We start from the raw sequence: 26,784 nt of genomic DNA, 5'->3' as shown, positions 1-26,784 counted from the left end.
TAACCAATAAATGACTGTTATGCTATCTTGTATGGGGGGAACCAAGACAGAGTTTGTGGTCTTTTCGGGAAGGCGAGTGAAGAGGACGAATGTGTGCGGGAGTGGTCGGAATCCCAGGACGGCGGATACTGGAACTCGGCAGTTCAGAGGTTGTCGGAGGTTCGGAGGTCGTTGTGGACGGATCCGGAGGCACCAGCTCCAACATATTAATTTTCTTGTTCAGAAAACCGATAAATTTACTGAACTTTATTTCATTTGTTTCTACGAACCCATCACCAAGGAATAATTATAAAGTGTGATCATTTAATTGCATATTGTGTCCTGTCTGATATTTCATGTTGTGGGTTTGTACACGATTACACTGTTGACGGGGTCAATGCCAGTTTCTCCTCGACGAACGTGCGTCAATCGGGCCTAGACGTTAAAACTGTAATTTATAGTTTTTAATTATGTACTGCACTGTATAGTTGCAGCGTAACAACAACTTCATGATATATGTCATTGATATTACACTATATTCTCATTGACGGTGACTCTGCAACCGGGCATTTAACATCACCACAGGAGGGACACGTACTCGGTTCCAGGTGGGATGTTCGGGTTGAAAGGGGAGGGTGGGAAATGGGAGGGAAATGTTCCGACCCCAGGGGGTGGTGATGTACACACAGTGGGATGTTCAGAAGATCACTCTCAGTCCGGGTCTGGTTCCCTCCATTGACTTCAGCTGTTTCTCTCCATCTGAACTGAACCGATTCCCCCTCAGTCTGAAACAGATGAATGAATAAAGATTAAACAAACGGATTACACAACAGTGTCAGTAATGGGGACTGACGTTAATGTTTCAACAACACTCACAGACAAATGTCACCCAGGGGTTCACTGATATTTATTCACACCAGATGTCACCACAAACACTCACTCAAGCCGCACCAGACTTGGGAGGGTCAGTATGAGGTGGTGGAGAGCAGAGGGAGACAGATCGGTCTGTGAGTGTGTTCCAATCCCCTCACTGAGTGTCTTGTACTGAGATCAGAGACGAGATCCTCGATGCCAGAATCTGTGAGTTCAATGCACGCAAGCCTTCAAATGAGAGAAATGAGGAATCAGGAGATTCCCAGAGTTTGTTCATCACATTGATAGATCTCCTGCTGACCACAAACTCCCCATCATCTGCTGTGGGTCCACACTTTCCACCAGGACACTTCTGGATGTTCAGCAGTGCTATCAGTCTGAACCTCTGTGTCTGGCTGAATTGACAGAAGGGTTTCCTCAACAGCTGAGACCGTATTATCAGGGAAATTAAATTGTTATGGACGTCAGTCTCTCAAACACTCAGTAAAACTTGGCAATGACAAGATCTGGGAGCAATAAAACACATTCCCACCCTCACAGCTGAGAACAGTGAGACCCACAGGGTTGCATAAACTCCAGTGAAAAGAGACACTGGCTGTTCCCCCAGTCACTGTCCCTGCCCACAGATCCCACAGGAATCACCAGACTTGTGCCAGCTTTTCCCTGCCACAGATTTCCAGCCTGTGAACTGGGGGGCCTCAGGAAGTGCCCACTGCCCTTTTGGATACCCACGTTCACCTCACCGTGCTGTTACAGGGGGCAACTGGGATCACAGTCAGCAGAGCAGATGAAGGTGCTGCTGTTGTAAGCCAGACACAGAGTCCGGCTGTGGGATGTGTGTGACTGATCACAGGACAGTGAGACAGAACCGCAGTTGTTCCAACAGCAGAACTGCACCAGTGTTTAGTGTCTGTAACTGAAAACACCATCACACAATGAGATACTTACCCCAGTGTCTGTATTTTACACTCCGGGTTCTTCAGAGCCTCAGACACCAGTTTCACTCCTGAATCTCCCAGTTTATTATAACCCAGGTCCAGCTCAGTCAGTGAACGGTTTGTACTGAGAGCGGAGGTGAGATCCACAACACCAGCAGCTGTGAGACCGACAGACCGTAGACTGTGGATCAGAGAGAGATGAGAAGTTTAATCCCAGGGTTCATTAATCCCACTTTCACCAAGACCCACAGTAACGTTCAGTGTTTATTAACCCCACAATTACTGATAACACCAATCTCCAGCATCAGACACCAGTGAGTATAAACATCACTGCACCTTCCGAACTGGAAACACTCAAATCTCCCCAGAACGAATGGCAGAACCCCGGGGACATTATATATTTGTGTTCACCCTCTACATCCCACCCCACTCCACAGTACACCACCACTCTGGACCTTGTGCTCGATACTGAATCACAGGGAGGCAGTGTAACCTTCCACACTCCCAGCTTACCCACCCCTTGTCCCGTCTCCACAGAAAATCCCGACATATCCCTGTGTTTCTCACATTAGTCCCAGACCTCATCCTCCTGACAGGGTGTCAGACGACACAACTGCCTCTGCGTCTGTCCAGACATTCTGTGCTCACAGAACCAAACTCAGAGAGGACTCCACTCACCACCTACGTTAACTGTACATCCCAGCCCAGTCACCACACCGACACAATGCCTCCTCGGGGAAACACCCACACTCCAAACCGGTTTCACCTCAGCAAGAATATTCTCCAACCTCACACTGAGAGCAGACAGTTACAGAGGTTTACAGTTCAGTGATAAATTAAACCAGCTCCAGGTCAAAGGTTGGAGTATTAAAGTTACCAAAACACCGAGAATGCTGAGAAATCTTCAACTCATAATCTGAACAACCGTTTGTGGCCTGGGCCCATGTTCCAACACTTTCTCTGTGGGACTGATGGTGTCCAACTGGTCTGTAACTTCTGGCTAACGGACTGGTGCAGAGCCAACAAGCTGTCTCTGAATGTGAACAAAACAAAAGAGGTTGTTGATTTCAGGAAGACACGGAGCGACCACTCCCCACTGAACATCGACGGCTCCTTGGTAGAGATCGTAAAGAGCACCAAATTTCTTGGTGTTCACCTGACGGAGAATCTCACCCAGTCCCTCAACACCAGCTCCATAGCAAAAAAAGCCCAGCAGTGTCTCTACTTTCTGCGAAGGCTGAGGAAAGTCCATCTCCCACCCCCCCATCCTCATCACATTCTACAGGGGTTGTATTGAGAGCATCCTGAGCAGCTGCATCACTGCCCGGTTCGGGAATTGCACCGTCTCGGATCGCAAGACCCTGCAGCGGATAGTGAGGTCAGCTGAGAAGATCATCGGGGTCTCTCTTCCCGCCATCACGGACATTTACACCACACGCCACATCCGCAAAGCAAACAGCATTATGAAGGACCCCACGCACCCCTCATACAAACCCTTCTCCCTCCTGCCGTCTGGGAAAAGGAACCAAAGCAATCAGGCTCTCACAGCCAGACTATGTAACAGTTTCTTCCCCCAAGCTATCAGACTCCTCAATCCCCAGCGCCTGGACTGACAGCTTACTGCCCTGTTGTCCTGTTTATTATTTATTGTAATGCCTGCACTGTTTTGTGAACTTTATGCAGTCCTGGGTAGGTCTGTAGTCTAGTGTAGTTTTTTTTTTACATAGTTCAGTCTAGTTTTTGTTCTGTGTCATGTAACACCACGGTCCTGAAAAACGTTGTCTCATTTTTACTGTGCACTGTACCAGCAGTTACGGTCGAAATAACAATAAAAAGTGACTTGACTTGACTTGCTATGTTGGTGTTCCCTGGGAACTGAGTAAAGGCTGCCCAACCCATCCTTCCACACCCTTTCTCCCGCTCAGCTCTCACTGAGGACTGGTGCGGTTTGCCTGGGAGTTGCTGAAGTCTGGTTGAAGAGTTGATTCCGAGGTTCCGGTGATGTCATCATCGAGAATTGGCAGCTGAAGTCACGAGCTCCTCCGGAAAAACGCGTATTAAGCCCCGTTAACCCATCAAATATAATATTTTTCAAAAAATATTTGAACTGAAAAGAGGGGCAAGAATGGGGAAAAGGAATGGAAATAAAAAATGCAACACTGTGGAGCCTGTGTCCGAGAGGAGTGCAGCGAGCGGCTCTCCGACCCGACCGTGTGCTAGCGAGGCGGCTGCTGGGCCTCGTTCAGGCGAAGCGGCAAATATGATCGAAATCCTGAGAGAGATAACGGAGGTCCAGAAAGATATAAATCAGCAGCTCCGTGATATTAAATCAGAGCTCGCCAGTGTCAATCTAAAAATAGCGGTGGCAGAGACTCGCGTTGAGAAGGTGGAAGATCACGTTCAAAACGTGGAACGGATACTGAGCAAGACAATAAAAATCATACATCACCAAGAAGGTAAACTGCTTGACCTGCAGGGAAGATCACGGCAGAAAAAATATCCGAATCTGCAGCGTTCCCGAAGGAGCGGACGGCCCATCTATGACGGAGTTTGTCAGAAAGTTACTGCGGGACGCGCTGGAGCTTCCCCGGGCTATGGAGCTGGAAGTCGAAAGAGCCCACCACGCATTAGTCCCAAAACCTACCCAGGGTAGAAAGCCACGCTCAATAATAATTAAGTTCCTTCGGTACAGCACCAAGGCGGAGATTCTACGAAGGGCCTGGGGTAAGCAGAGAGTGGTTTTAGACGATAAATTAATATATTTTGACCAAAATTACACCCCGCCCCCGTGGTCCTGCAGAAATGCAAAGAATATTCTGAAGTAAAGCGAGTACTAAAGCAAAAAAAATTAGATTTCAAACTCCGTACCCTGCTAAACTTCGAGTATTTTATGACAACGGGATGCAGTTGTACCAGACAGTGGAAGGTCACAGGGTTGCCCATCAGCGTGACCAAACTGGGGGAAAACCTGGCTGAGGAATTATCCCGCTCCGCTTGGGAAATAGTGCGAGAATCGAGAAGGCAGGAGACGGGAGGAGGCCGAGAGAAATATATCAGGAAGAGACCGGGAGTTTTCCAAAGACAGTCCTCACCTCCTTCAGAAGAGCCATAAGGTTTGGCTAACTTTAAAAATGTTGAGAAGCTAAACGGAAGCAAAAGTAGACGGTGATACACCCATCTCGAGAAATAGCTATTACAATGTGGATTTTATATTACTTAGTTGTTATTCTTTATTCACTCACTTACTCCTTTTTCCCCACCAAAATGAGAATATATATATGTATGTAATAGGTGTGTGTATATAAACACACACACACACACTTGTACATAGTTCTTTCCTTTTGCTTGTTTTTTCTTTCCACTGTTTTCTATAAGTGTTGTTACGTACCCCGTAACTGGGTTTACAGACCAGCAAAGACAGAAGTATCCCTTGGAGTCTGGTGGTACCAACACTAAAGATGTTTATTAGTAAACTACACAATACAGTATCAAAAATGTAAATATACATATAAAACAGGTTAGCAATAGTAAACATAGAAGTGTAGGAATAATAATGATCAATAATAAACAAGCTCTATCGATGTCTAGGGGTAAATGAATTGTCATGGAAGAGTATAAAGTTCAGTTCAGTTCATGCGTGCTGAGGTAGTTACGGTTGTTGTGTTGTCATCATTGGAGAGAGAAAGAGAGAGAGCGAGCAAGAGATTAGGCAGTTGCAGCAGGCAAACCTTCTGTTGCCTTATTCCGTCGTGGTCATTCAACTATGACCCCTCTGTCCTTCAGCCAGACCGTTCTTCTGTGGAGGACTCGTCACTCTGGCATGAGTGGTCACACACACAAACCCCCACCGGCCCTGCAGTAACACTGTGAGCTTTACTGACCGATCACCTGGTTCGGTCCTCAAAGCCCCCACCTTCCTGTGGGTTCACACAACACTCAGTCAGTGTCTGAGGGGTGTCTCCCCAGACCGGTCTTTTATCCCCACTCACGGGGTCTCAGCCACCCATCAATTCTGAATGACCGTGTCCATCAAACCAGACCACTCCTGCAGTCTCCTGAGGAATGTTAACGAGCAAAGTAAAGTCCTTGGAGGGAAAGGTAAATAATCCAGGAAGAGTCAAATACAATAAATCAACAGTCTCTCTCTCCCTCTTATCTGTAGCAGATGTTCCTGCCTCTGTGCTTCATCTCTCTCTCCCATTAGCAGCAGCAATAGTTCATGGTTCTCGGTGGGGGGGGGAATGGTTAACTCTGCACCCCATTTCCATCAGGTCTGTTCATCACTCATAACAGTGTATACCTCAGATAAATACTTTGTGGAGATTTGTGATATATATGATTATATGTACAATGTCTGAAATACATCTTATGGAAATGTTTGTTTGATGATAAACTTCAATAAAAAAATAAATGACAATAAAAAAGAGTTGATTCCACCTCAGACCCAATCCCCAGACACACAAAGTGAGCTGCTGAGAGCTTTGCTGAAATCTCAGATCAACTCCTGTTTCAGTAATCACATGGACCCCCTACAATTCACCTGTCACCCCAACTGTAGGTATCTATCCACAGGAGATCCCTTCTGGATGAACCAGGCAACTGGAAATATAAGTCAGCCTGTTGTTCTATCACCAATTTGTGAGTCTCTGTCCCTCGCACTGTAACTGAATCCTTGACTTCCTCATCCTCCTCACTCACCATCAACACCACCCCCTCTGCTCTATTCTCTCCACACCACCGGCTCTGTGGCCGAGTACTGGAACAACACTGCCTACAGATTCACTGACTACAAAACTGCTGATTACAGAATCACAGATGGTAATGAGGAGGCGTACAGGAGTGAGACAGATCAGCTGGACCAGTCGTCTCAGTCAGGTCTGCCAGTCAGGTAATCAATAATCCATGACACCAGGGAAGCATCCACCTGCATCACTGTCAGCTTTTCACCCAGCAGAGCAGGGCGGGTGGTGTTGAACGCACTGGAGAAAACAACATGACCCTCACAGTGCTCGCTGGCTTGTCCAGGTGGGCGTAGACACGGTTCAGCAGGTAGACGATGGCATCCTCAACTTCTAGTCGGGGCTGGTAGGCGAACTGGAGTGGGTCTAAGTGTGGCCTAACCATAGGCCGGAGCTGCTCTCGAACAAGTCTCTCCAGGGTCTTCATGATGTGGGAGATCAATGCCAACGGTCTGTAGTCATTGGAGCCACTGGGGCGCGGTGTCTTCGGTACAGGGATGAGGCAGGACGTCTTATACAGCACAGGAACCCTCTGGAGACTCAGGCTCAGGTTGAAGACATGGTGAAGTACCCCACATAGCTGGGGGGCACAGGCTTTGAGCACCCTGGGGCTGACACCATCCGGGCCTGCAGCCCTGCTTGGGTGAAGACATAAGAGGATGTACTGGAGCTTTTGGAAAGCATCAAGTTGGATGCAGTGTACCCCTGGCTACTGTGAGAAGCGAGGGAGGAGATTGCTGAGCCTCTTGTCATCAATGGGGACGAGAGAGGCTCCGGAGGATTGGAGGATTGCTTGTGTTATTCCTTTATTTAAGAAAGGGGGCAGAGACAGCCCAGGAAATTATAGACCAGAGAGTCTTACTTCAGTGGCTGGTAAGATGATGGAGAAGATCCTGAGAAGCAGGATTTATGAACATTTGGAGAGGCGAAATATGATCAGGAATAGTCAGCCTGGCTTTGTCAAGGGCAGGTCGTGCCTTACGAGCCTGATTGAATTTCTTGAGGACATGACTAAACACATTAATGAAGGTACAGCCGTAGATGTATTGTCTGTAGATTTCAGCAAGGTACCCCACGCAAGGCTTATTGAGAAAGTAAGGGGGTATGGGATCCAAGGGGACATTGCTTTGTGGATCCAGAACCGGTTTGCCCACAGAAGGCAAACAGTGGTTGTAGACAAATCATATTCTGCATGGAGGTCGGTGACCAGTGATGTGTCTCAGCAATCTGTTCTGGGACCCCTACTCTCCGTGATTTTTGGATGAGAAAGTGGAGGGATGGGTTAGTAAATTTGCTGATGACACAAAGGTTGGGGGTGTTGTGGATAGTGTGGAGGGTTGTCAGAGGTTACAGCAGGACAGTGATAGCATGAAAAACTGGCCTGAGAAGTGGCAGATGGATTTCAACCCAGTTAAGTGTGAGGTGGTTAATTTTGGTAGGTCAAATACGATGGCAGAATACAGCAGTAATTGTAAGATTCTTGGTAGTGTGGAACATCAGAGGGATCTTGGGGTCCGAGTCCATAGGACACTCAGAGCTTCTACACAGGTTGACTCTGTAGTTAAGAAACCATACGTGCATTTGCCTTCATCAACCGTGATTGAGTTTAGGAGCCGAGAGGTAATGTTGCAGCTATATAGGACCCTGGTCAGACCCCACTTGGAGTACTGTGCTCAGTTCTGGTCGCCTCACTACAGGAAGGATGTGGAAACCATAGAAAGGGTGCAGAGGAGATTTACCAGGATGTTTCCTGGATTGGGGAGTATGCCTTATGAGAACAGGTTGAGTGAACTCGGCCTTTTCTCCTCGGAGTGACGGAGGATGAGAGGTGACCTGACGGAGGTGTACACGATGATGAGAGGCATTGACCGTGTGGATAGTCAGAGGCTTTTTCCCAGGGCTGAAATGGCTGGCACGAGAGGGCATATTTTTAAGGCGCTGGGGAGTAGGTACAGAGGAGATGTCAGGGGTAAGTTTTTTATGCAGAGAGGGGTGCGAGGAATGGGCTGCCATCGGCGATGGTGGGGGCGGATACGATAGGGTCTTTGATGAGACTCCTGGATAGGTACATGGAGCTTAGAGAAATAGAGGGCTATGGGTAACCCTAGGTAATTTCTAAGGTAAGGAAATGTTCATCACAGAATTGAGGGCCGAAGGGCCTGTATGGTGCTGGAGGTTTTCTATGTTTCTTTCTCATGGGCACACAGGAAGAAAATAAATTTTCCTTACGGTCTCAGACTAGCTTCACTTAACTTGCACTAGTGTGGTTATGTTTGTTTTCCTGCATTGTGTAATTTACGTACAATTAATGTCAATTTAAGTTTGTGTAATCAATGTCTGACATGTTTGTAATGTTGCTACAAAAATCTGATTTTCATAACATTTACACACTGGTTACATTTGCCCCTGACGATATAGTTTAAAACTGAACTTGCAAGTGGACGTGATGGATCCTGAGCTGAGGGCCTGTTATTTGGGCTGTGGATATCGACGGAGTGATGATCTGTCCCAATGCATCACAGTTTGGTACTGAAACACACAAAATGCTGGAAGAACTCAGCAGCCCAGGCAGCATCTATGGAAAGGGGTACAGTTGAACATTTTGGGTTGAGACCCTGCTGCAGGATTAGAGAAAATAGCTGAGGGATCGATTTAAAAGGGAAGGGGAGAGATAAACACCAGGTGACAGGTGAAACTAGGAGTGGGAGGGATGAAGTTAAGAGCTGGGAAGTGATTGGTGAATGAGATACAGGACTAGAGAAGGGGGAGTCTGATAGGAGAGGACAGAAGTCTGAGAGGGGAGCTGGGAAGTGATTGGTGAACGAGATACAGGGCTGGAGAAGGGGGAGTCTGATAGGAGAGGACAGAAGTCTGATAGGAGAGCTGGGAAGTGATTGGTGAACGAGATACAGGGCTGGAGAAGGGGGAGTATGATAGGAGAGGACAGAAGTCTGATAGGAGAGCTGGGAAGTGATTGGTGAACGAGATACAGGGCTGGAGAAGGGGGAGTCTGATAGGAAAGCTGGGAAGTGATTGGTGAACGAGATACAGGGCTGGAGAAGGGGGAGTCTGATAGGAGAGGACAGAAGTCTGATAGGGGAGCTGGGAAGTGATTGGTGAACGAGATACAGGGCTGGAGAAGGGGGAGTCTGATAGGAGAGGACAGAAGTCTGATAGGAGAGCTGGGAAGTGATTGGTGAACGAGATACAGGGCTGGAGAAGGGGGAGTCTGATAGGAGAGGACAGAAGTCTGATAGGAGAGCTGGGAAGTGATTGGTGAACGAGATACAGGGCTGGAGAAGGGGGAGTCTGATAGGAGAGGACAGAAGTCTGATAGGAGAGCTGGGAAGTGACTGGTGAACGAGATACAGGGCTGGAGAAGGGGGAGTCTGATAAGAGAGGACAGAAGTCTGATAGGGGAGCTGGGAAGTGATTGGTGAACGAGATACAGGGCTGGAGAAGGGGGAGTCTGATAAGAGAGGACAGAAGTCTGATAGGAGAGCTGGGAAGTGATTGGTGAATGAGATACAGGGCTGGAGAAGGGGGAGTCTGATAGGAGAGGACAGAAGTCTGATAGGAGAGCTGGGAAGTGATTGGTGAACGAGATACAGGGCTGGAGAAGGGGGTCTGATAGGAGAGCTGGGAAGTGATTGGTGAATGAGATACAGGGCTGGAGAAGGGGGAGTCTGATAGGAGAGGACAGAAGTCTGATAGGAGAGCTGGGAAGTGATTGGTGAACGAGATACAGGGCTGGAGAAGGGGGAGTCTGATAGGAGAGCTGGGAAGTGATTGGTGAACGAGATACAGGGCTGGAGAAGGGGGAGTCTGATAGGAGAGGACAGAAGTCTGATAGGAGAGCTGAGAAGTGATTGTTGAATGAGATACAGGACTGGAGAAGGGGAAGTCTGATAGGAGAGGACGTCTAATAGGAGAGCTGGGAAGTGATTGGTGAACGAGATACAGGACTGGAGAAGGGGGAGTCTGATAGGAGAGGACAGAAGTCTGATAGAAGAACTGGGAAGTGATTGGTGAAAGAGATACAGGGCTGGAGAAGGGGGAGTCTGATAGGAGAGGACAGAAGTCTGATAGGAGAGCTGGGAAGTGATTGGTGAATGAGATACAGGGCTGGAGAAGGGGGAGTCTGATAGGGGAGGACAGAAGGCTGTGGAAGAAAGAAAAGGGTGGAGGAGTACCAGAGGGAGGCGATGGGTGAGCAAGGAGATAAGGTCAGAAAGAGAAAAGGGGATGGGGAATGGTGAAGGGGGCGGGTGGGAGGGAATACTGGAAGTTTGAGAAATCGATGCTCATTCCATCAGGCTGAAGGAATAACAGCATGAATATCACCTTACTTTCCGTTTGTGTGGGCTGTAACCTGATGGCATGAACATCGATTTCTCAAACTTCTGGTAATGCCCCCCCCTTTTATCATTTCTCATCCCCCTTTCCCTCTCTCACCTTCTCTCCTTACCTGCCTATCACCTCCCCCTGGTGCTCCCATCTTCCTTTTCTTTGTTCCGTGTCCTTCTGTCTCTTTCACCCGTCAACTTCCCAGCTCAATCATTCATACCTCCCACTCCCGGTTTCACCTGTCACCTTGTGTTTCTCTCTCCCCTCCCGCCACCTTTTAAATCTACTCCTCAGCTTTTTCACCCAGTCCTGTCGAAGGGATTCATTCTGAAATGTCGACTGCTTACTCTTTTCCGTAGTTGCTGCCTGGCCTGCTGAGATCCTCCAGCATTTTGAGCATGTTGCTAAGATTTCCAGCATCTGCAGATTTTCTCGTTTGCAGTCTGGTACTTACCCCAGTTTCTGTATTTTACACTCCCGCCTCCTCAGAGCCTTAGACAAGAGTTTCATTCCTGAATCTCCCAGTTCATTAATAACCAGATCCAGCTCTGTCAGTGAACGGTTTCTACTGAGGGCGGAGGTGAGATCAACAGTCCGTAGACTGTGGATCAGAGAGAGATGAGAAGTTTAATCCCAGGGTCTATTAATCCCACTTTCACCAATACCCACAGTAATGTTCAGTGTTTATTAACCCCACAATTACTGATCACACCAATCTCCAGCATCAGACACCAGTGAGTATAAACATCACTGCACCTTCCGAACTGGAAACACTCAAATCTCCCCAGGACAAATGGCAGAACCCCGGGGACATTGTATATTTGTGTTCACCCTCTACATCCCAGCCCACTCCACAGTACACCACCACTCTGGACCTTGTGCTCGATACTGAATCACAGGGAGGCAGTGTAACCTTCCACACTCCCAGCTTTCCCTCCCCTTGTCCCGTCTCCACAGAAAACCCCGGCACATCCCTGTGTTCCTCACATTAGTCCCAGACCAACACTGTCCAGGACTGTGTTCCCAAACATATCTCTCTGTGGGACTGCTGGTGTCCAACTGGTCAGTAATTTTGTGTTGTGCCCGTATCCCCAAGAGAACCAGAATAAAGGCAATTTAACTCTCCTTCCACAATGAACAACTACAAGATCAAGGAACTGACTGTGGACTTGTGGAAGGGGAAATCAGACAAACTGGCACCAGTCCTCAGTGAGGGGTGAGCGGTGGAAAGGGTGAGTAACAGCAAGTTCCTGGGTGACAACATCTCAGAGAATCTCTCCTGGACCCAGAACATAGAGGGTACCATGAACGGCTCACACCAGCTTCTTTACGTTCCCAGAAGTTTAATGAGATTGATTCGTCATCACAGACTGTGACAGACCTCCACAGAGGTACATAGAGAAGCATTCCGACTGGTTGCATCACGGTCTGATTAGAAACTTCAATGTCGAGGAACACAAGACACTACAGACAGTTCCACATCACGTACAACTCTCCCCACCATCGAGGACATTTGCAATTGGCAATGTCTCAGGAAGGTGACATCTGTCATCAGGAACCCACACCATCTGTCCATGCACTCTTGTCCATGCTGTCATCAGACAGGAGGTACAGGAGCCCGAGAACGTACATCCCAAAGTTCAACAACAGACTATCCACACTACATCGGTTATTGAACTGACCTGAAAGATGCTAATTATATCTACTTCATCTATTTAGAGATACCACATGAAATAGACCTAATCACAGGACAATTTGGAAAGACCAGTTCACCTAATACCTTGTATGTCTCTGTACTTGGGAGGAAACTGGAATCCAAGGAGGAAACTCACGGAAAAACACACAAACCTCACAGACTTTTCTCCCCGTCTCAGAATAGATTCTGTCAAATTGTTTGTTTACTGTGTAATTAATGTCTGACATGCCTCTAATGATCTGTACTGTTGCTGCACAAAGCTAGTTTTCACAACATTTACACCCTGTTTAGATTTGCCCCTGACAATAAACTTTAACACTGAAGTTGTGAGTGGACCCGATGGAGCCCGAGGTGAGGACCTGTTACTCAGTCTGTGGAGATCGATGGAGTGATGATCTGTCCCAATGTCTCACAGTCTGGTACTTACCACAGTTTCTGTATTTTACACTTCGGGTTCCTCAGAGCCTCAAACACCAGTTTCACTCCTGAATCCCCCAGTTTATTACCACCCAGGTCCAGCTCCGCCAGTGAACAGTTTGTACTGACAGCAGATGCGAGATCCAGAACACCAGCAGCTGTGAGACCGACAGACCGTAGACTGTGGATCAGAGAGAGATGAGAAGTTTAATCCCAGGGTTTATTAATCCCACTTTCACCAATAACCCACAGTAATGTTCAGTGTTTATTAACCCCACAATTACTGATAACACCAATCTCCAGCATCAGACTCCAGTGAGTATAAACATCACTGCACCTTCCGAACTGGAAACACTCAAATCTCCCCAGAACAAATGGCAGAACCCCGGGGACACTGTATATTTGTGTTCACTCTCTACATCCCACCCCACTCCACAGTACACCACCACTCTGGACCTTGTGCTCGATACTGAATCACAGGGAGGCAGTGTAACCTTCCACACTCCCAGCCTTCCCTCCCCTTGTCTCATCTCCACAGAAAACCCCGGCACATCCCTGTGTTCCTCACATTAGTCCCAGACCAACATTGTCCAGGTCTGTGTTCCCAAACATATCTCTCTGTCGGACTGCTGGTGTCCAACTGGTCAGTAATTTTGTGTTGTGCCCGTATCCCCAATAGAACCAGAATAAAGGCAATTTAACTCTCCTTCCACAATGAACAACTACAAGATCAAGGAACTGACTGTGGACTTGTGGAAGGGGAAATCAGACAAACTGGCACCAGTCCTCAGTGAGGGGTGAGCGGTGGAAAGGGTGAGTAGCAGCAAGTTCCTGGGTGACATCTCAGAGAATCTCTCCTGGACCCAGAACATAGAGGGAACCATGAACGGCTCACACCAGCTTCTCTACGTTCCCAGAAGTTTAATGAGATTGATTCATCATCATAGACTGTGACAGACCTCCACAGATGTACATAGAGAAGCATTCCGACTGGTTGCATCACGGTCTGATTAGAAACTTCAATGTCGAGGAACACAAGACACTACAGACAGTTCCACATCACGTACAACTCTCCCCACCATCGAGGACATTTGCAATCGGCAATGTCTCAGGAAGGTGGCATCTGTCATCAGGAACCCACACCATCTGTCCATGCTGTCATCAGACAGGAGGTACAGGAGTCCGAGAACCCACATCCCAAAGTTCAACAACAGACTATCCACACTACATCGGTTATTGAACTGACCTGAAAGATGCTAATTATATCTACTTCATCTATTTAGAGATACCACATGAAATAGACCTAATCACAGGACAATTTGGAAAGACCAGTTCACCTAATACCTTGTATGTCTCTGTACTTGGGAGGAAACTGGAATACAAGGAGGAAACTCAATTACTCACGGAAAAACACACAAACCTTCTCACAGACTTTTCTCCCCGTCTCAGGATAGATTCTGTCAAATTATTTGTTTACTGTGTAATTAATGTTAATTTAATTTGTGTAATTAATGTCAGACATGCTCCTAATGATCTGTACTGTTGTTGCACAAAGCTAGTTTTCACAACATTTACACCCTGGTTAGATTTGCCCCTGACAATAAACTTTAACACTGAACTTGTGAGTGGACCCGATGGAGCCCGAGGTGAGGACCTGTTATTCAGTCTGTGGAGATCGATGGAGTGATGATCTGTCCCAATGTCTCACAGTTTGGTACTTACCACAGATTCTGTATTTTACACCCAGGGTTTCTCACAGCCTCAAACACCAGTTTCACTCCTGAATCTCCCAGTTCATTATCACGTAGGTCCAACTCAGTCAGTGAGGGGTTTGTACTGAGAGCAGAGGTGAGATCCACAACTCCAGCAGCTGTGAGACCGACAGACCGTAGACTGTGGATCAGAGAGAGATGAGAAATTTAATCCCAGGGTTTATTCAACCCACTTTCAGCAATACCCACAGTAATGTTCAGTGATTATTAACCCCACAATTACTGATAACACCAATCTCCAGCATCAGACACCAGTGAGTATAAACATCACTGCACCTTCCGAACTGGAAACACTCAAATCTCCCCAGGACAAATGGCAGAACCCAGGGGACACTGTATATTTGTGTTCACCCTCTACATCCCAGCCCCACTCCACAGTACACCACCACTCTGGACCTTGTGCTCGATACTGAATCACAGGGAGGCAGTGTAACCTTCCACACTCCCAGCTTTCCCTCCCCTTGACCCGACTCCACAGAAAAACCCGGCACATCCCTGTGTTCCTCATGTTAGTCCCAGACCAACATTGTCCAGGTCTGTGTTCCCAAACATATCTCTCTGTGGGACTGCTGGTGTCCAACTGGTCAGTAATTTTGTTTTGTGCCCGTATCCCCAAGAGAACCAGAATAAAGGCAATTTAACTCTCCTTCCACAATGAACAACTACAAGATCAAGGAACTGACTGTGGACTTGTGGAAGGGGAAATCAGACAAACTACACCATTCCTCAGTGAGGGGTGAGCGGTGGAAAGGGTGAGTAACAGCAAGTTCCTGGGTGACAACATCTCAGAGAATCTCTCCTGGACCCAGAACAAAGAGGGAACCATGAACGGCTCACACCAGCTTCTCTACATTCCCAGAAGTTTAATGAGATTGATTCGTCATCACAGACTGTGACAGACCTCCACAGAGGTACATAGAGAAGCATTCCGACTGGTTGCATCAAGGTCTGATTAGAAACTTCAATGTCGAGGAACACAAGACACTACAGACAGTTCCACATCACGTACAACTCTCCCCACCATCGAGGACATTTGCAATCGGCAATGTCTCAGGAAGGTGGCATCTGTCATCAGGAACCCACACCATCTGTCCATGCTGTCATCAGACAGGAGGTACAGGAGTCCGGGAACCCACATCCCAAAGTTCAACAACAGACTATCCACACTACATCGGTTATTGAACTGACCTGAAAGATGCTAATTATCTCTACTTCATTTATTTAGAGATACCACATGAAATAGACCTAATCACAGGACAATTTGGAAAGACCAGTTCACCTAATACCTTGTATGTCTCTGTACTTGGGAGGAAACTGGAATACAAGGAGGAAACTCAATTACTCACGGAAAAACACACAAACCTTCTCACAGACTTTTCTCTCGTCTCAGAATAGATTCTGTCAAATTGTTTGTTTACTGTGTAATTAATGTCTGACATGCCTCTAATGATCTGTACTGTTGCTGCACAAAGCTAGTTTTCACAACATTTACACCCTGTTTAGATCTGCCCCTGACGATAAACTTTAACACTGAAGTTGTGAGTGGACCCGATGGAGCCCGAGGTGAGGACCTGTTATTCGGGCTGTGGAGATCGATGGAGTGATGATCTGTCCCAATGTCTCACAGTCTGGTACTTACCACAGTTTCTGTATTTTACACCCAGGGTTTCTTAGAGCCTCAGACACCAGTTTCACTCCTGAATCTCCCAGTTCATTATAAACCAGGTCCAGCTCCGTCAGTGAACGGTTTGTACTGAGAGCGGAGGAGAGATCCAGAACACCAGCAGCTGTGAGACCGACAGAACCTAGACTGTGGATCAGAGAGAGATGAGAAGTTTAATCCCAGGGTTTATTAATCCCACTTTCAGCAATACCCACAGTAATGTTCAGTGTTTATTAACCCCACAATTACTAACACCAATCTCCAGCATCAGACACCAGTGAGTATAAACATCACTGCACCTTCTGAACTGGAAACACTCAAATCTCCCCAGAACAAATGGCAGAACCCCGGGGACACTGTATATTTGTGTTCACCCTCTACATCCCACCCCACTCCACAGTACACCACCACTCTGGACCTTGTGCTCTATACTGAATCACAGGGAGGCAGTGTAACCTTCCACACTCCCAGCTTTCCCTCCCCTTGTCCCGTCTCCACAGAAAACCCGGCACATCCCTGTGTTCCTCACATTAGTCCCAGACCAACATTGTCCAGGTCTGTGTTCCCAAACATATCTCTCTGTCGGACTGCTGGTGTCCAACTGGTCAGTAATTTTGTGTTGTGCCCGTATCCCCAAGAGAACCAGAATAAAGGCAATTTAACTCTCCTTCCACAATGAACAACTACAAGATCAAGGAACTGACTGTGGACTTGCGGAAGGGGAAATCAGACAAACTGGCACCAGTCCTCAGTGAGGGGTGAGCGGTGGAAAGGGTGAGTAACAGCAAGTTCCTGGGTGACAACATCTCAGAGAATCTCTCCTGGACCCAGAACATTGAGGGAACCATGAACGGCTCACACCAGCTTCTCTACGTTCCCAGAAGTTTAATGAGATTGATTCGTCATCACAGACTGTGACAGACCTCCACAGAGGCACATAGAGAAGCATTCCGACTGGTTGCATCACGGTCTGATTAGAAACTTCAATGTCGAGGAACACAAGACACTACAGACAGTTCCACATCACGTACAACTCTCCCCACCATCGAGGACATTTGCAATTGGCAATGCCTCAGGAAGGTGGCATCTGTCATCAGGAACCCACACCATCTGTCCATGCACTCTTGTCCATGCTGTCATCAGACAGGAGGTACAGGAGTCCGAGAACCCACATCCCAAAGTTCAACAACAGACTATCCACACTACATCGGTTATTGAACTGACCTGAAAGATGCTAATTATATCTACTTCATCTATTTAGAGATACCACATGAAATAGACGTAATCACAGGACAATTTGGAAAGACCAGTTCACCTAATACCTTGTATGTCTCTGTACTTGGGAGGAAACTGAAATACAAGGAGGAAACTCAATTACTCACGGAAAAACACACAAACCTTCTCACAGACTTTTCTCCCCGTCTCAGAATAGATTCTGTCAAATTATTTGTTTACTGTGTAATTAATGTTAATTTAATTTGTGTAATTAATGTCAGACATGCTCCTAATGATCTGTGCTGTTGTTGCACAAAGCTAGTTTTCACAACATTTATACCCTGTTTAGATTTGCCCCTGACAATAAACTTTAGCACTGAAGTTGTGAGTGGACCTGATGGAGCCCGAGGTGAGGACCTGTTACTCAGTCTGTGGAGATCGATGGAGTGAAGATCTGTCCCAATGTCTCACAGTCTGGTACTTACCACAGTTTCTGTATTTTACACCCTGGGTTCCTCAGAGCCTCAAACACCAGTTTCACTCCTGAATCTCCCAGCTTATTACCAGCCAGGTCCAGCTCTGTCAGTGAACGGTTTGTACTGAGAGCAGAGACGAGATCCACAACACCAGCAGCTGTGAGACTGACAGAACCTAGACTGTGAATCAGAGAGAGATGATAAATTCAATCCCAGGGTTTATTAATCCCACTTTCACCAAGACCCACAGTAATGTTCAGTGTTTATTAACCCCACAATTACTGATAACACCAATCTCCAGCATCAGACACCAGTGAGTATAAACATCACTGCACCTTCCGAACTGGAAACACTCAAATCTCCCCAGAACAAATGGCAGAACCCCGGGGACATTGTATATTTGTGTTCACCCTCTACATCCCAGCCCCACTCCACAGTACACCACCACTCTGGACCTTGTGCTCGATACTGAATCACAGGGAGGCAGTGTAACCTTCCACACTCCCAGCTTTCCCTCCCCTTGTCCCGACTCCACAGAAAAACTCGGCACATCCCTGTGTTCCTCACATTAGTCCCAGACCAACAATGTCCAGGTCTGTGTTCCCAAACATATCTCTCTGTCGGACTGCTGGTGTCCAACTGGTCAGTAATTTTGTGTTGTGCCCGTATCCCCAAGAGAACCAGAATAAAGGCAATTTAACTCTCCTTTCACAATGAACAACTACAAGATCAAGGAACTGACTGTGGACTTGCGGAAGGGGAAATCAGACAAACTGGCACCAGTCCTCAGTGAGGGGTGACCGGTGGAAAGGGTGAGTAACACCAAGTTCCTGGGTGACAACATCTCAGAGAATCTCTCCTGGACCCAGAACATTGAGGGAACCATGAACGGCTCACACCAGCTTCTCTACGTTCCCAGAAGTTTAATGAGATTGATTCGTCATCACAGACTGTGACAGACCTCCACAGAGGTACATAGAGAAGCATTCCGACTGGTTGCATCACGCTCTGATTAGAAACTTCAATGTCGAGGAACACAAGACACTACAGACAGTTCCACATCACGTACAACTCTCCCCACCATCGAGGATATTTGCAATTGGCAATGTCTCAGGAAGGTGGCATCTGTCATCAGGAACCCACACCATCTGTCCATGCACTCTTGTCCATGCTGTCAACAGACGGGAGGTACAGGAGCATGAAAAATCACATCCCAAGGTTCAACAACAGACTATCCACACTACATCGGTTATTGAACTGACCTGAAAGATGCTAATTATATCTACATTTATTTAGAGATACCACATGAAATAGACCTAATCACAGGACATTTGGAAAGACCAGTTCACCTAATATCTTGTATGTCTCTGTACTTGGGAGGAAACTGGAATCCACGGAGGAAACTCAATTACTCACGGAAAAACACACAAACCTTCTCACAGACTTTTCTCTCCGTCTCAGAATAGATTCTGTCAAATTGTTTGTTTACTGTGTAATTAATGTCTGACATGCCTCTAATGATCTGTGCTGTTGTTGCACAAAGCTAGTTTTCACAACATTTACACCCTGGTTAGATTTGCCCCTGACGATAAACTTTAGCACTGAAGTTGTGAGTGGACCTGATGGAGCCCGAGGTGAGGAGCTGTTACTCAGTCTGTGGAGATCGATGGAGTGAAGATCTGTCCCAATGTCTCACAGTCTGGTACTTACCACAGTTTCTGTATTTTACACCCTGGGTTCCTCAGAGCCTCAGACACCAGTTTCATTCCTGAATCTCCCAGTTTATTACCAGCCAGGTCCAGCTCTGTCAGTGAGCAGTTTGTACTGAGAGCAGAGGTGAGATCCACAACACCAGCAGCTGTGAGACTGACAAAATCTAGACTGTGGATCAGAGAGAGATGAGAAGTTTAATCCCAGGGTTTATTAATCCCACTTTCAGCAATACCCACAGTAATGTTCAGTGTTTATTAACCCCACAATTACTGATAACACCAATCTCCAGCATCAGACACCAGTGAGTATAAACATCACTGCACCTTCCGAACTGGAAACACTCAAATCTCCCCAGAACAAATGGCAGAACCCCGGGGACACTGTATATTTGTGTTCACCCTCTACATCCCACCCCACTCCACAGTACACCACCACTCTGGACCTTGTGCTCGATACTGAATCACAGGGAGGCAGTGTAACCTTCCACACTCCCAGCTTCCCCTCCCCTTGTCCCGACTCCACAGAAACACCCGGCACATCCCTGAGTTCCTCACATTAGTCCCAGAGCTCATCCTCTGGACAGGGTGTCAGACGACAGCACAACTGCCTCTCCGTCTGTCCAAATATTCTGTGGCCACAGAGTCAACCTCGGAGGGGACTCCACTTGATAAAGTATGTAAAAGGTTAAAACGTTAAACAATAGCAGCCTGCTTTTCTGAAAGAAATCACTGATGATCAACAGAAGTGCTAATTTTGTTATTCAATGCTGAGCAATATTTCTTTTTGATGGTAGGGTTTCAGGATGCTGATCTCCTTGTGCAGTCATGCATAGAGATAGTGCAGCTCCGGTCTGTTTTGTGTATTAGGGCATTATGCCTATTTTGTAATTTGTCTCTCAGTACTGTCAAGCAATACTGTGACTCCAGCTTGGTATGTGTGTGTGTGTGTGTGTGTGTGTGTGTGTGTGTGGAGGGGTTATTTGAACGACTATATTCATTCTGTAAAGGGAATTGTGAGTTAGTTGGTGGATTAGGCAGGAACAGTCACAGTTTGTGACTAACTGAGTAAGCCCCGGGTGCTGTGAATAAAGAGTTTGTACTCATACGGTCTCTGAGCGACTTTATCCAGATACGACTTCCACATTTGGCGCTGCGAGCAGGGTACCAACATAGGGACTGTGACACGGAGGCGGGCTGAGTAAGTGACAGACCAATAATCCTATCTGCCGGGACTGATCGGACCTGCAAAGACGAATTGTCTTTGTCACACCCTGCGATACAGGTGTGAGTCTCTGCCCCTCGCTCGGACCTCAGCACAGAACCTTGAGGGGACCCAGATCCAATCTGCTGAGAGACTCATATAAGGTAGGACAATTATTTGAAAATTGGACATCTGATACCATGTCTGGTAAAGAAAAAAGAAAGGATAATTGGATACAATTGGATTGGTGGCACGGGTCGGGTAAAATTTGAAGTTGTCTAAGAATTAAAGTCGGGTAAACGAACCAGGAAAATTGAACAGTAGATACTGTGCGCAGGTATCGGGTAACAAAGTCAGGTAAGAATCAACAGAACTGAGCAGCAGACATCGTGCCTGGTAAAAAGACAAAAACATGGGACAAGATCTGTTGTGTGATTTAAAAAAAGGTACAGGAACTTCACTTGGCAAAAAGAATGAATTGTTTCATGATAAAGAGAGGGATTTATGTGTTTTAAGTGTTTATTACATAAGAAATTGGGGGACGAAGTGCGGCCATGGGAAGGGACTTGTGACGTGACAAGCCGTAAAAATGGTCCAGAAAAAGACCAGACGTAATAAATGCAAAACCTTGATCAAGGATTAAAACCTGGGGGACAAATGGGGAATGAAATACAGGATCCCGGGAGCATGTCTGGCTTACTCACCCTGTTTAATGAAAGAGGTCATGACAAAGACTGGCTAGTGATAAGACCCAGGGACCCGTGCAGTGTGAGCTGATTCCACCTCAGACCCACTCCCCAGATACACACTGTGACCTGAGGTGGACAGGCTACATTGAAAACACTCCGACCCTTGCAGGGCAGATGGTGCCCGAGGTCAGGGCTTGTTATTTGGGTTGTGCAGCAGCGTAGACAATTGATGTAAATCTCCACAGGTAACCATCAACGGTTTGAACAGTGACGCAGGGGTTCATCAGAACAGAACTGGGACATTATTGGAACTTTACCCACACAAACATCAACAGACTCACAGTCTGGTACTTACCCCAGTTTCTGTATTTTACACTCTGGGTTCCTCAGAGCCTCAGACAACAGTTTAATTCCCCAATCTCCCAATTCACTGTAACTCAGGTCCAGCTCCACCTCTCTCAGTGAGTGGTTTGTACTGAGAGCGGAGATGAAGTGCTCAAACTCAGATGTGAAATGATCAGCTGTCAACCTGATGGACGGAGAGGAAACAGAAGAGAGAAACAAACAGATTCAGTGTCAGTCTCCACAGGTCACCATCAACGGTTTGAACAGTGACACAGGGATTCATCAGAACAGAACTTATTATTGGAACTTTACCCACACAAACATCAACAGACTCACAGTCTGGTACTTACCCCAGTTTCTGTATTTTACACTCCGGGTCCCTCAGAGCCTCAGACAACAGTTTCACTCCCCAATCTCCACGTTTATTGTACTCCTCACTAAACACAGAGCAAGAAACACTGTTACCAAAGTGGCCCTGAAGTAATTTCTCTCTCTGTAACGTTTTCTCTCTCACACTCCCATCTGGGTGTTTATATCTACTCTCAGGGGAGCAATCCCATCAGCCCGATACCCCCTCTCCCCACTTCCCTGTACCCCTGTCACTTATTCTCTCTCACACTCCCATCTGGGTCTTTATATCTACTGTCAGGGGAGCAATCCCACCAGCCCGATACCCCCTCTACCCACTTCCCTGTACCCCCGTCACTTATTCTCTCTCACACTCCCATCTGGGTCTTTATATCTACTCTCAGGGGATCAATCCCATCAGCCCGATACCCCCTCTCCCCACTTCCCTGTACCCCTGTCACTTATTCTCTCTCACACTCCCATCTGGGTGTTTATATCTACTCTCAGGGGAGCAATCCCATCAGCCCGATACCCCCTCTCCCCACTTCCCTGTACACCTGTCACTTATTCTCTCTCACACTCCCATCTGGGTCTTTATATCTACTCTCAGGGGAGCAATCCCATCAGCCCGATACCCCCTCTCCCCACTTCCCTGTACCCCTGTCACTTATTCTCTCTCACACTCCCATCTGGGTGTTTATATCTACTCTCAGGGGAGCAATCCCATCAGCCCGATACCCCCTCTCCCCACTTCCCTGTACCCCTGTCACTTATTCTCTCTCACACTCCCATCTGGGTCTTTATATCTACTCTCAGGGGATCAATCCCATCAGCCCGATACCCCCTCTCCCCACTTCCCTGTACCCCTGTCACTTATTCTCTCTCACACTCCCATCTGGGTGTTTATATCTACTCTCAGGGGATCAATCCCACCAGCCCGATACCCCATCTCCCCACTTCCCTGTACCCCTGTCACTTATTCTCTCTCACACTCCCATCTGGGTCTTTATATCTACTCTCAGGGGATCAATCCCATCAGCCCGATACCCCCTCTCCCCACTTCCCTGTACCCCTGTCACTTATTCTCTCTCACACTCACATCTGGGTCTTTATATCTACTCTCAGGGGATCAATCCCACCAGCCCGATACCCCCTCTCCCCACTTCCCTGTACCCCTGTCACTTATTCTCTCTCACACTCCCATCTGGGTCTTTATATCTACTCTCAGGGGAGCAATCCCATCAGCCCGATACCCCCTCTCCCCACTTCCCTGTACCCCTGTCACTTATTCTCTCACACTCACATCTGGGTCTTTATATCTACTCTCAGGGGAGCAATCCCACCAGCCCGATACCCCCTCTCCCCACTTCCCTGTACCCCTGTCACTTATTCTCTCTCACACTCCCATCTGGGTGTTTATATCTACTCTCAGGGGATCAATCCCATCAGCCCAATACCCCCTCTCCCCACTTCCCTGTACCCCTGTCACTTATTCTCTCTCACACTACCATCTGGGTCTTTATATCTACTCTCAGGGGAGCAATCCCATCAGCCCGATACCCCCTCTCCCCACTTCCCTGTACCCCTGTCACTTATTCTCTCTCACACTCCCATCTGGGTGTTTATATCTACTCTCAGGGGAGCAATCCCATCAGCCCGATACCCCCTCTCCCCACTTCCCTGTACCCCTGTCACTTATTCTCTCTCACACTCCCATCTGGGTGTTTATATCTACTCTCAGGGGATCAATCCCATCAGCCCGATACCCTCTCTCCCCACTTCCCTGTACCCGTCACTTATTCTCTCTCACACTCCCATCTGGGTGTTTATATCTACTCTCAGGGGATCAATCCCATCAGCCCGATACCCCCTCTCCCCACTTCCCTGTACCCGTCACTTATTCTCTCTCACACTCCCATCTGGGTCTTTATATCTACTCTCAGGGGATCAATCCCACCAGCCCGATACCCCCTCTCCCCACTTCCCTGTACCCCTGTCACTTATTCTCTCTCACACTCCCATCTGGGTGTTTATATCTACTCTCAGGGGAGCAATCCCACCAGCCCGATACCCCCTCTCCCCACTTCCCTGTACCCCTGTCACTTATTCTCTCTCACACTCCCATCTGGGTCTTTATATCTACTCTCAGGGGAGCAATCCCACCAGCCCGATACCCCCTCTCCCCACTTCCCTGTACCCCTGTCACTTATTCTCTCTCACACTCCCATCTGGGTGTTTATATCTACTCTCAGGGGATCAATCCCACCAGCCCGATACCCCCTCTCCCCACTTCCCTGTACCCCTGTCACTTATTCTCTCTCACACTCCCATCTGGGTGTTTATATCTACTCTCAGGGGATCAATCCCATCAGCCCGATACCCCATCTCCCCACTTCCCTGTACCCCTGTCACTTATTCTCTCTCACACTCCCATCTGGGACTTTATATCTACTCTCAGGGGATCAATCCCATCAGCCCGATACCCCCTCTCCCCACTTCCCTGTACCCCTGTCACTTATTCTCTCTCACACTCCCATCTGGGTCTTTATATCTATTCTCAGGGGATCAATCCCACCAGCCCGATACCCCCTCTCCCCACTTCCCTGTACCCCTGTCACTTATTCTCTCTCACACTCCCATCTGGGTGTTTATATCTACTCTCAGGGGAGCAATCCCATCAGCCCGATACCCCCTCTCCCCACTTCCCTGTACCCGTCACTTATTCTCTCTCACACTCCCATCTGGGTGTTTATATCTACTCTCAGGGGATCAATCCATTCAGCCCGATACCCCCTCTCCCCACTTCCCTGTACCCCTGTCACTTATTCTCTCTCACACTCCCATCTGGGTGTTTATATCTACTCTCAGGGGATCAATCCATTCAGCCCGATACCCCCTCTCCCCACTTCCCTGTACCCCTGTCACTTATTCTCTCTCACACTCCCATCTGGGTCTTTATATCTACTCTCAGGGGAGCAATCCCATCAGCCCGATACCCCATCTCCCCACTTCCCTGTACCCCTGTCACTTATTCTCTCTCACACTCCCATCTGGGTCTTTATATCTACTCTCAGGGGATCAATCCCACCAGCCCGATACCCCCTCTCCCCACTTCCCTGTACCCCTGTCACTTATTCTCTCTCACACTCCCATCTGGGTGTTTATATCTACTCTCAGGGGAGCAATCCCATCAGCCCGATACCCCCTCTCCCCACTTCCCTGTACCCGTCACTTATTCTCTCTCACACTCCCATCTGGGTGTTTATATCTACTCTCAGGGGATCAATCCATTCAGCCCGATACCCCCTCTCCCCACTTCCCTGTACCCCTGTCACTTATTCTCTCTCACACTCCCATCTGGGTGTTTATATCTACTCTCAGGGGATCAATCCATTCAGCCCGATACCCCCTCTCCCCACTTCCCTGTACCCCTGTCACTTATTCTCTCTCACACTCCCATCTGGGTGTTTATATCTACTCTCAGGGGAGCAATCCCAACAGCCCGATACCCCCTCTCCCCACTTCCCTGTACCCCTGTCACTTATTCTCTCTCACACTCCCATCTGGGTCTTTATATCTACTCTCAGGGGATCAATCCCATCAGCCCGATACCCCCTCTCCCCACTTCCCTGTACCCGTCACTTATTCTCTCTCACACTCCCATCTGGGTGTTTATATCTACTCTCAGGGGATCAATCCCACCAGCCCGATACCCCCTCTCCCCACTTCCCTGTACCCGTCACTTATTCTCTCTCACACTACCATCTGGGTCTTTATATCTGCTCTCAGGGGATCAATCCCATCAGCCCGATACCCCCTCTCCCCACTTCCCTATACCCCTGTCACTTATTCTCTCTCACACTCCCATCTGGGTGTTTATATCTACTCTCAGGGGAGCAATCCCATCAGCCCGATACCCCCTCTCCCCACTTCCCTGTACCCCTGTCACTTATTCTCTCTCACACTCCCATCTGGGTCTTTATATCTACTCTCAGGGGATCAATCCCATCAGCCCGATACCCCCTCTCCCCACTTCCCTGTACCCCTGTCACTTATTCTCTCTCACACTCCCATCTGGGTGTTTATATCTACTCTCAGGGGATCAATCCCATCAGCCCGATACCCCCTCTCCCCACTTCCCTGTACCCCTGTCACTTATTCTCTCTCACACTCCCATCTGGGTCTTTATATCTACTCTCAGGGGAGCAATCCCATCAGCCCGATACCCCCTCTCCCCACTTCCCTGTACCCCTGTCACTTATTCTCTCTCACACTCCCATCTGGGTCTTTATATCTACTCTCAGGGGATCAATCCCATCAGCCCGATACCCCCTCTCCCCACTTCCCTGTACCCCTGTCACTTATTCTCTCTCA

At 47.9% G+C, this 26,784-nt stretch overlaps 1 protein-coding gene across 5 annotated transcripts in view; it reads right to left on the bottom strand.

The window, feature by feature from the left end:
* Positions 1 to 607: 607 nt before the first annotated feature.
* LOC132389292 (ribonuclease inhibitor-like) overlaps positions 608 to 26,784 on the bottom strand; it is a 41,053-nt gene continuing 14,876 nt past the window's right edge. The window contains exons 7-15 of one of the 5 annotated variants that reach the window (XM_059961795.1): positions 22,413 to 22,499; positions 22,073 to 22,246; positions 19,826 to 19,996; positions 18,125 to 18,295; positions 16,401 to 16,571; positions 14,712 to 14,882; positions 13,000 to 13,170; positions 1,801 to 1,971; positions 608 to 764 (exon numbers count right to left, since the gene is read on the bottom strand). In XM_059961795.1, coding sequence (XP_059817778.1) covers positions 677 to 764; positions 1,801 to 1,971; positions 13,000 to 13,170; positions 14,712 to 14,882; positions 16,401 to 16,571; positions 18,125 to 18,295; positions 19,826 to 19,996; positions 22,073 to 22,246; positions 22,413 to 22,499 — 1,375 coding nt within the window. In that variant the 3' untranslated portion in view covers positions 608 to 676. Of the gene's footprint in view, positions 765 to 1,800; positions 1,972 to 2,667; positions 2,824 to 12,999; positions 13,171 to 14,711; positions 14,883 to 16,400; positions 16,572 to 18,124; positions 18,296 to 19,825; positions 19,997 to 22,072; positions 22,247 to 22,412; positions 22,500 to 26,784 lie in introns of those variants that run through there. The other 4 variants (XR_009510475.1, XM_059961798.1, XM_059961797.1 and 1 more) reach the window with 4 other exon arrangements.

The sequence above is a fragment of the Hypanus sabinus genome, unplaced genomic scaffold (assembly GCF_030144855.1).
Source record: "Hypanus sabinus isolate sHypSab1 unplaced genomic scaffold, sHypSab1.hap1 scaffold_528, whole genome shotgun sequence".
Classification (NCBI taxonomy): domain Eukaryota; kingdom Metazoa; phylum Chordata; class Chondrichthyes; order Myliobatiformes; family Dasyatidae; genus Hypanus; species Hypanus sabinus.
This window is presented reverse-complemented; position numbering and strand designations above follow the sequence as displayed.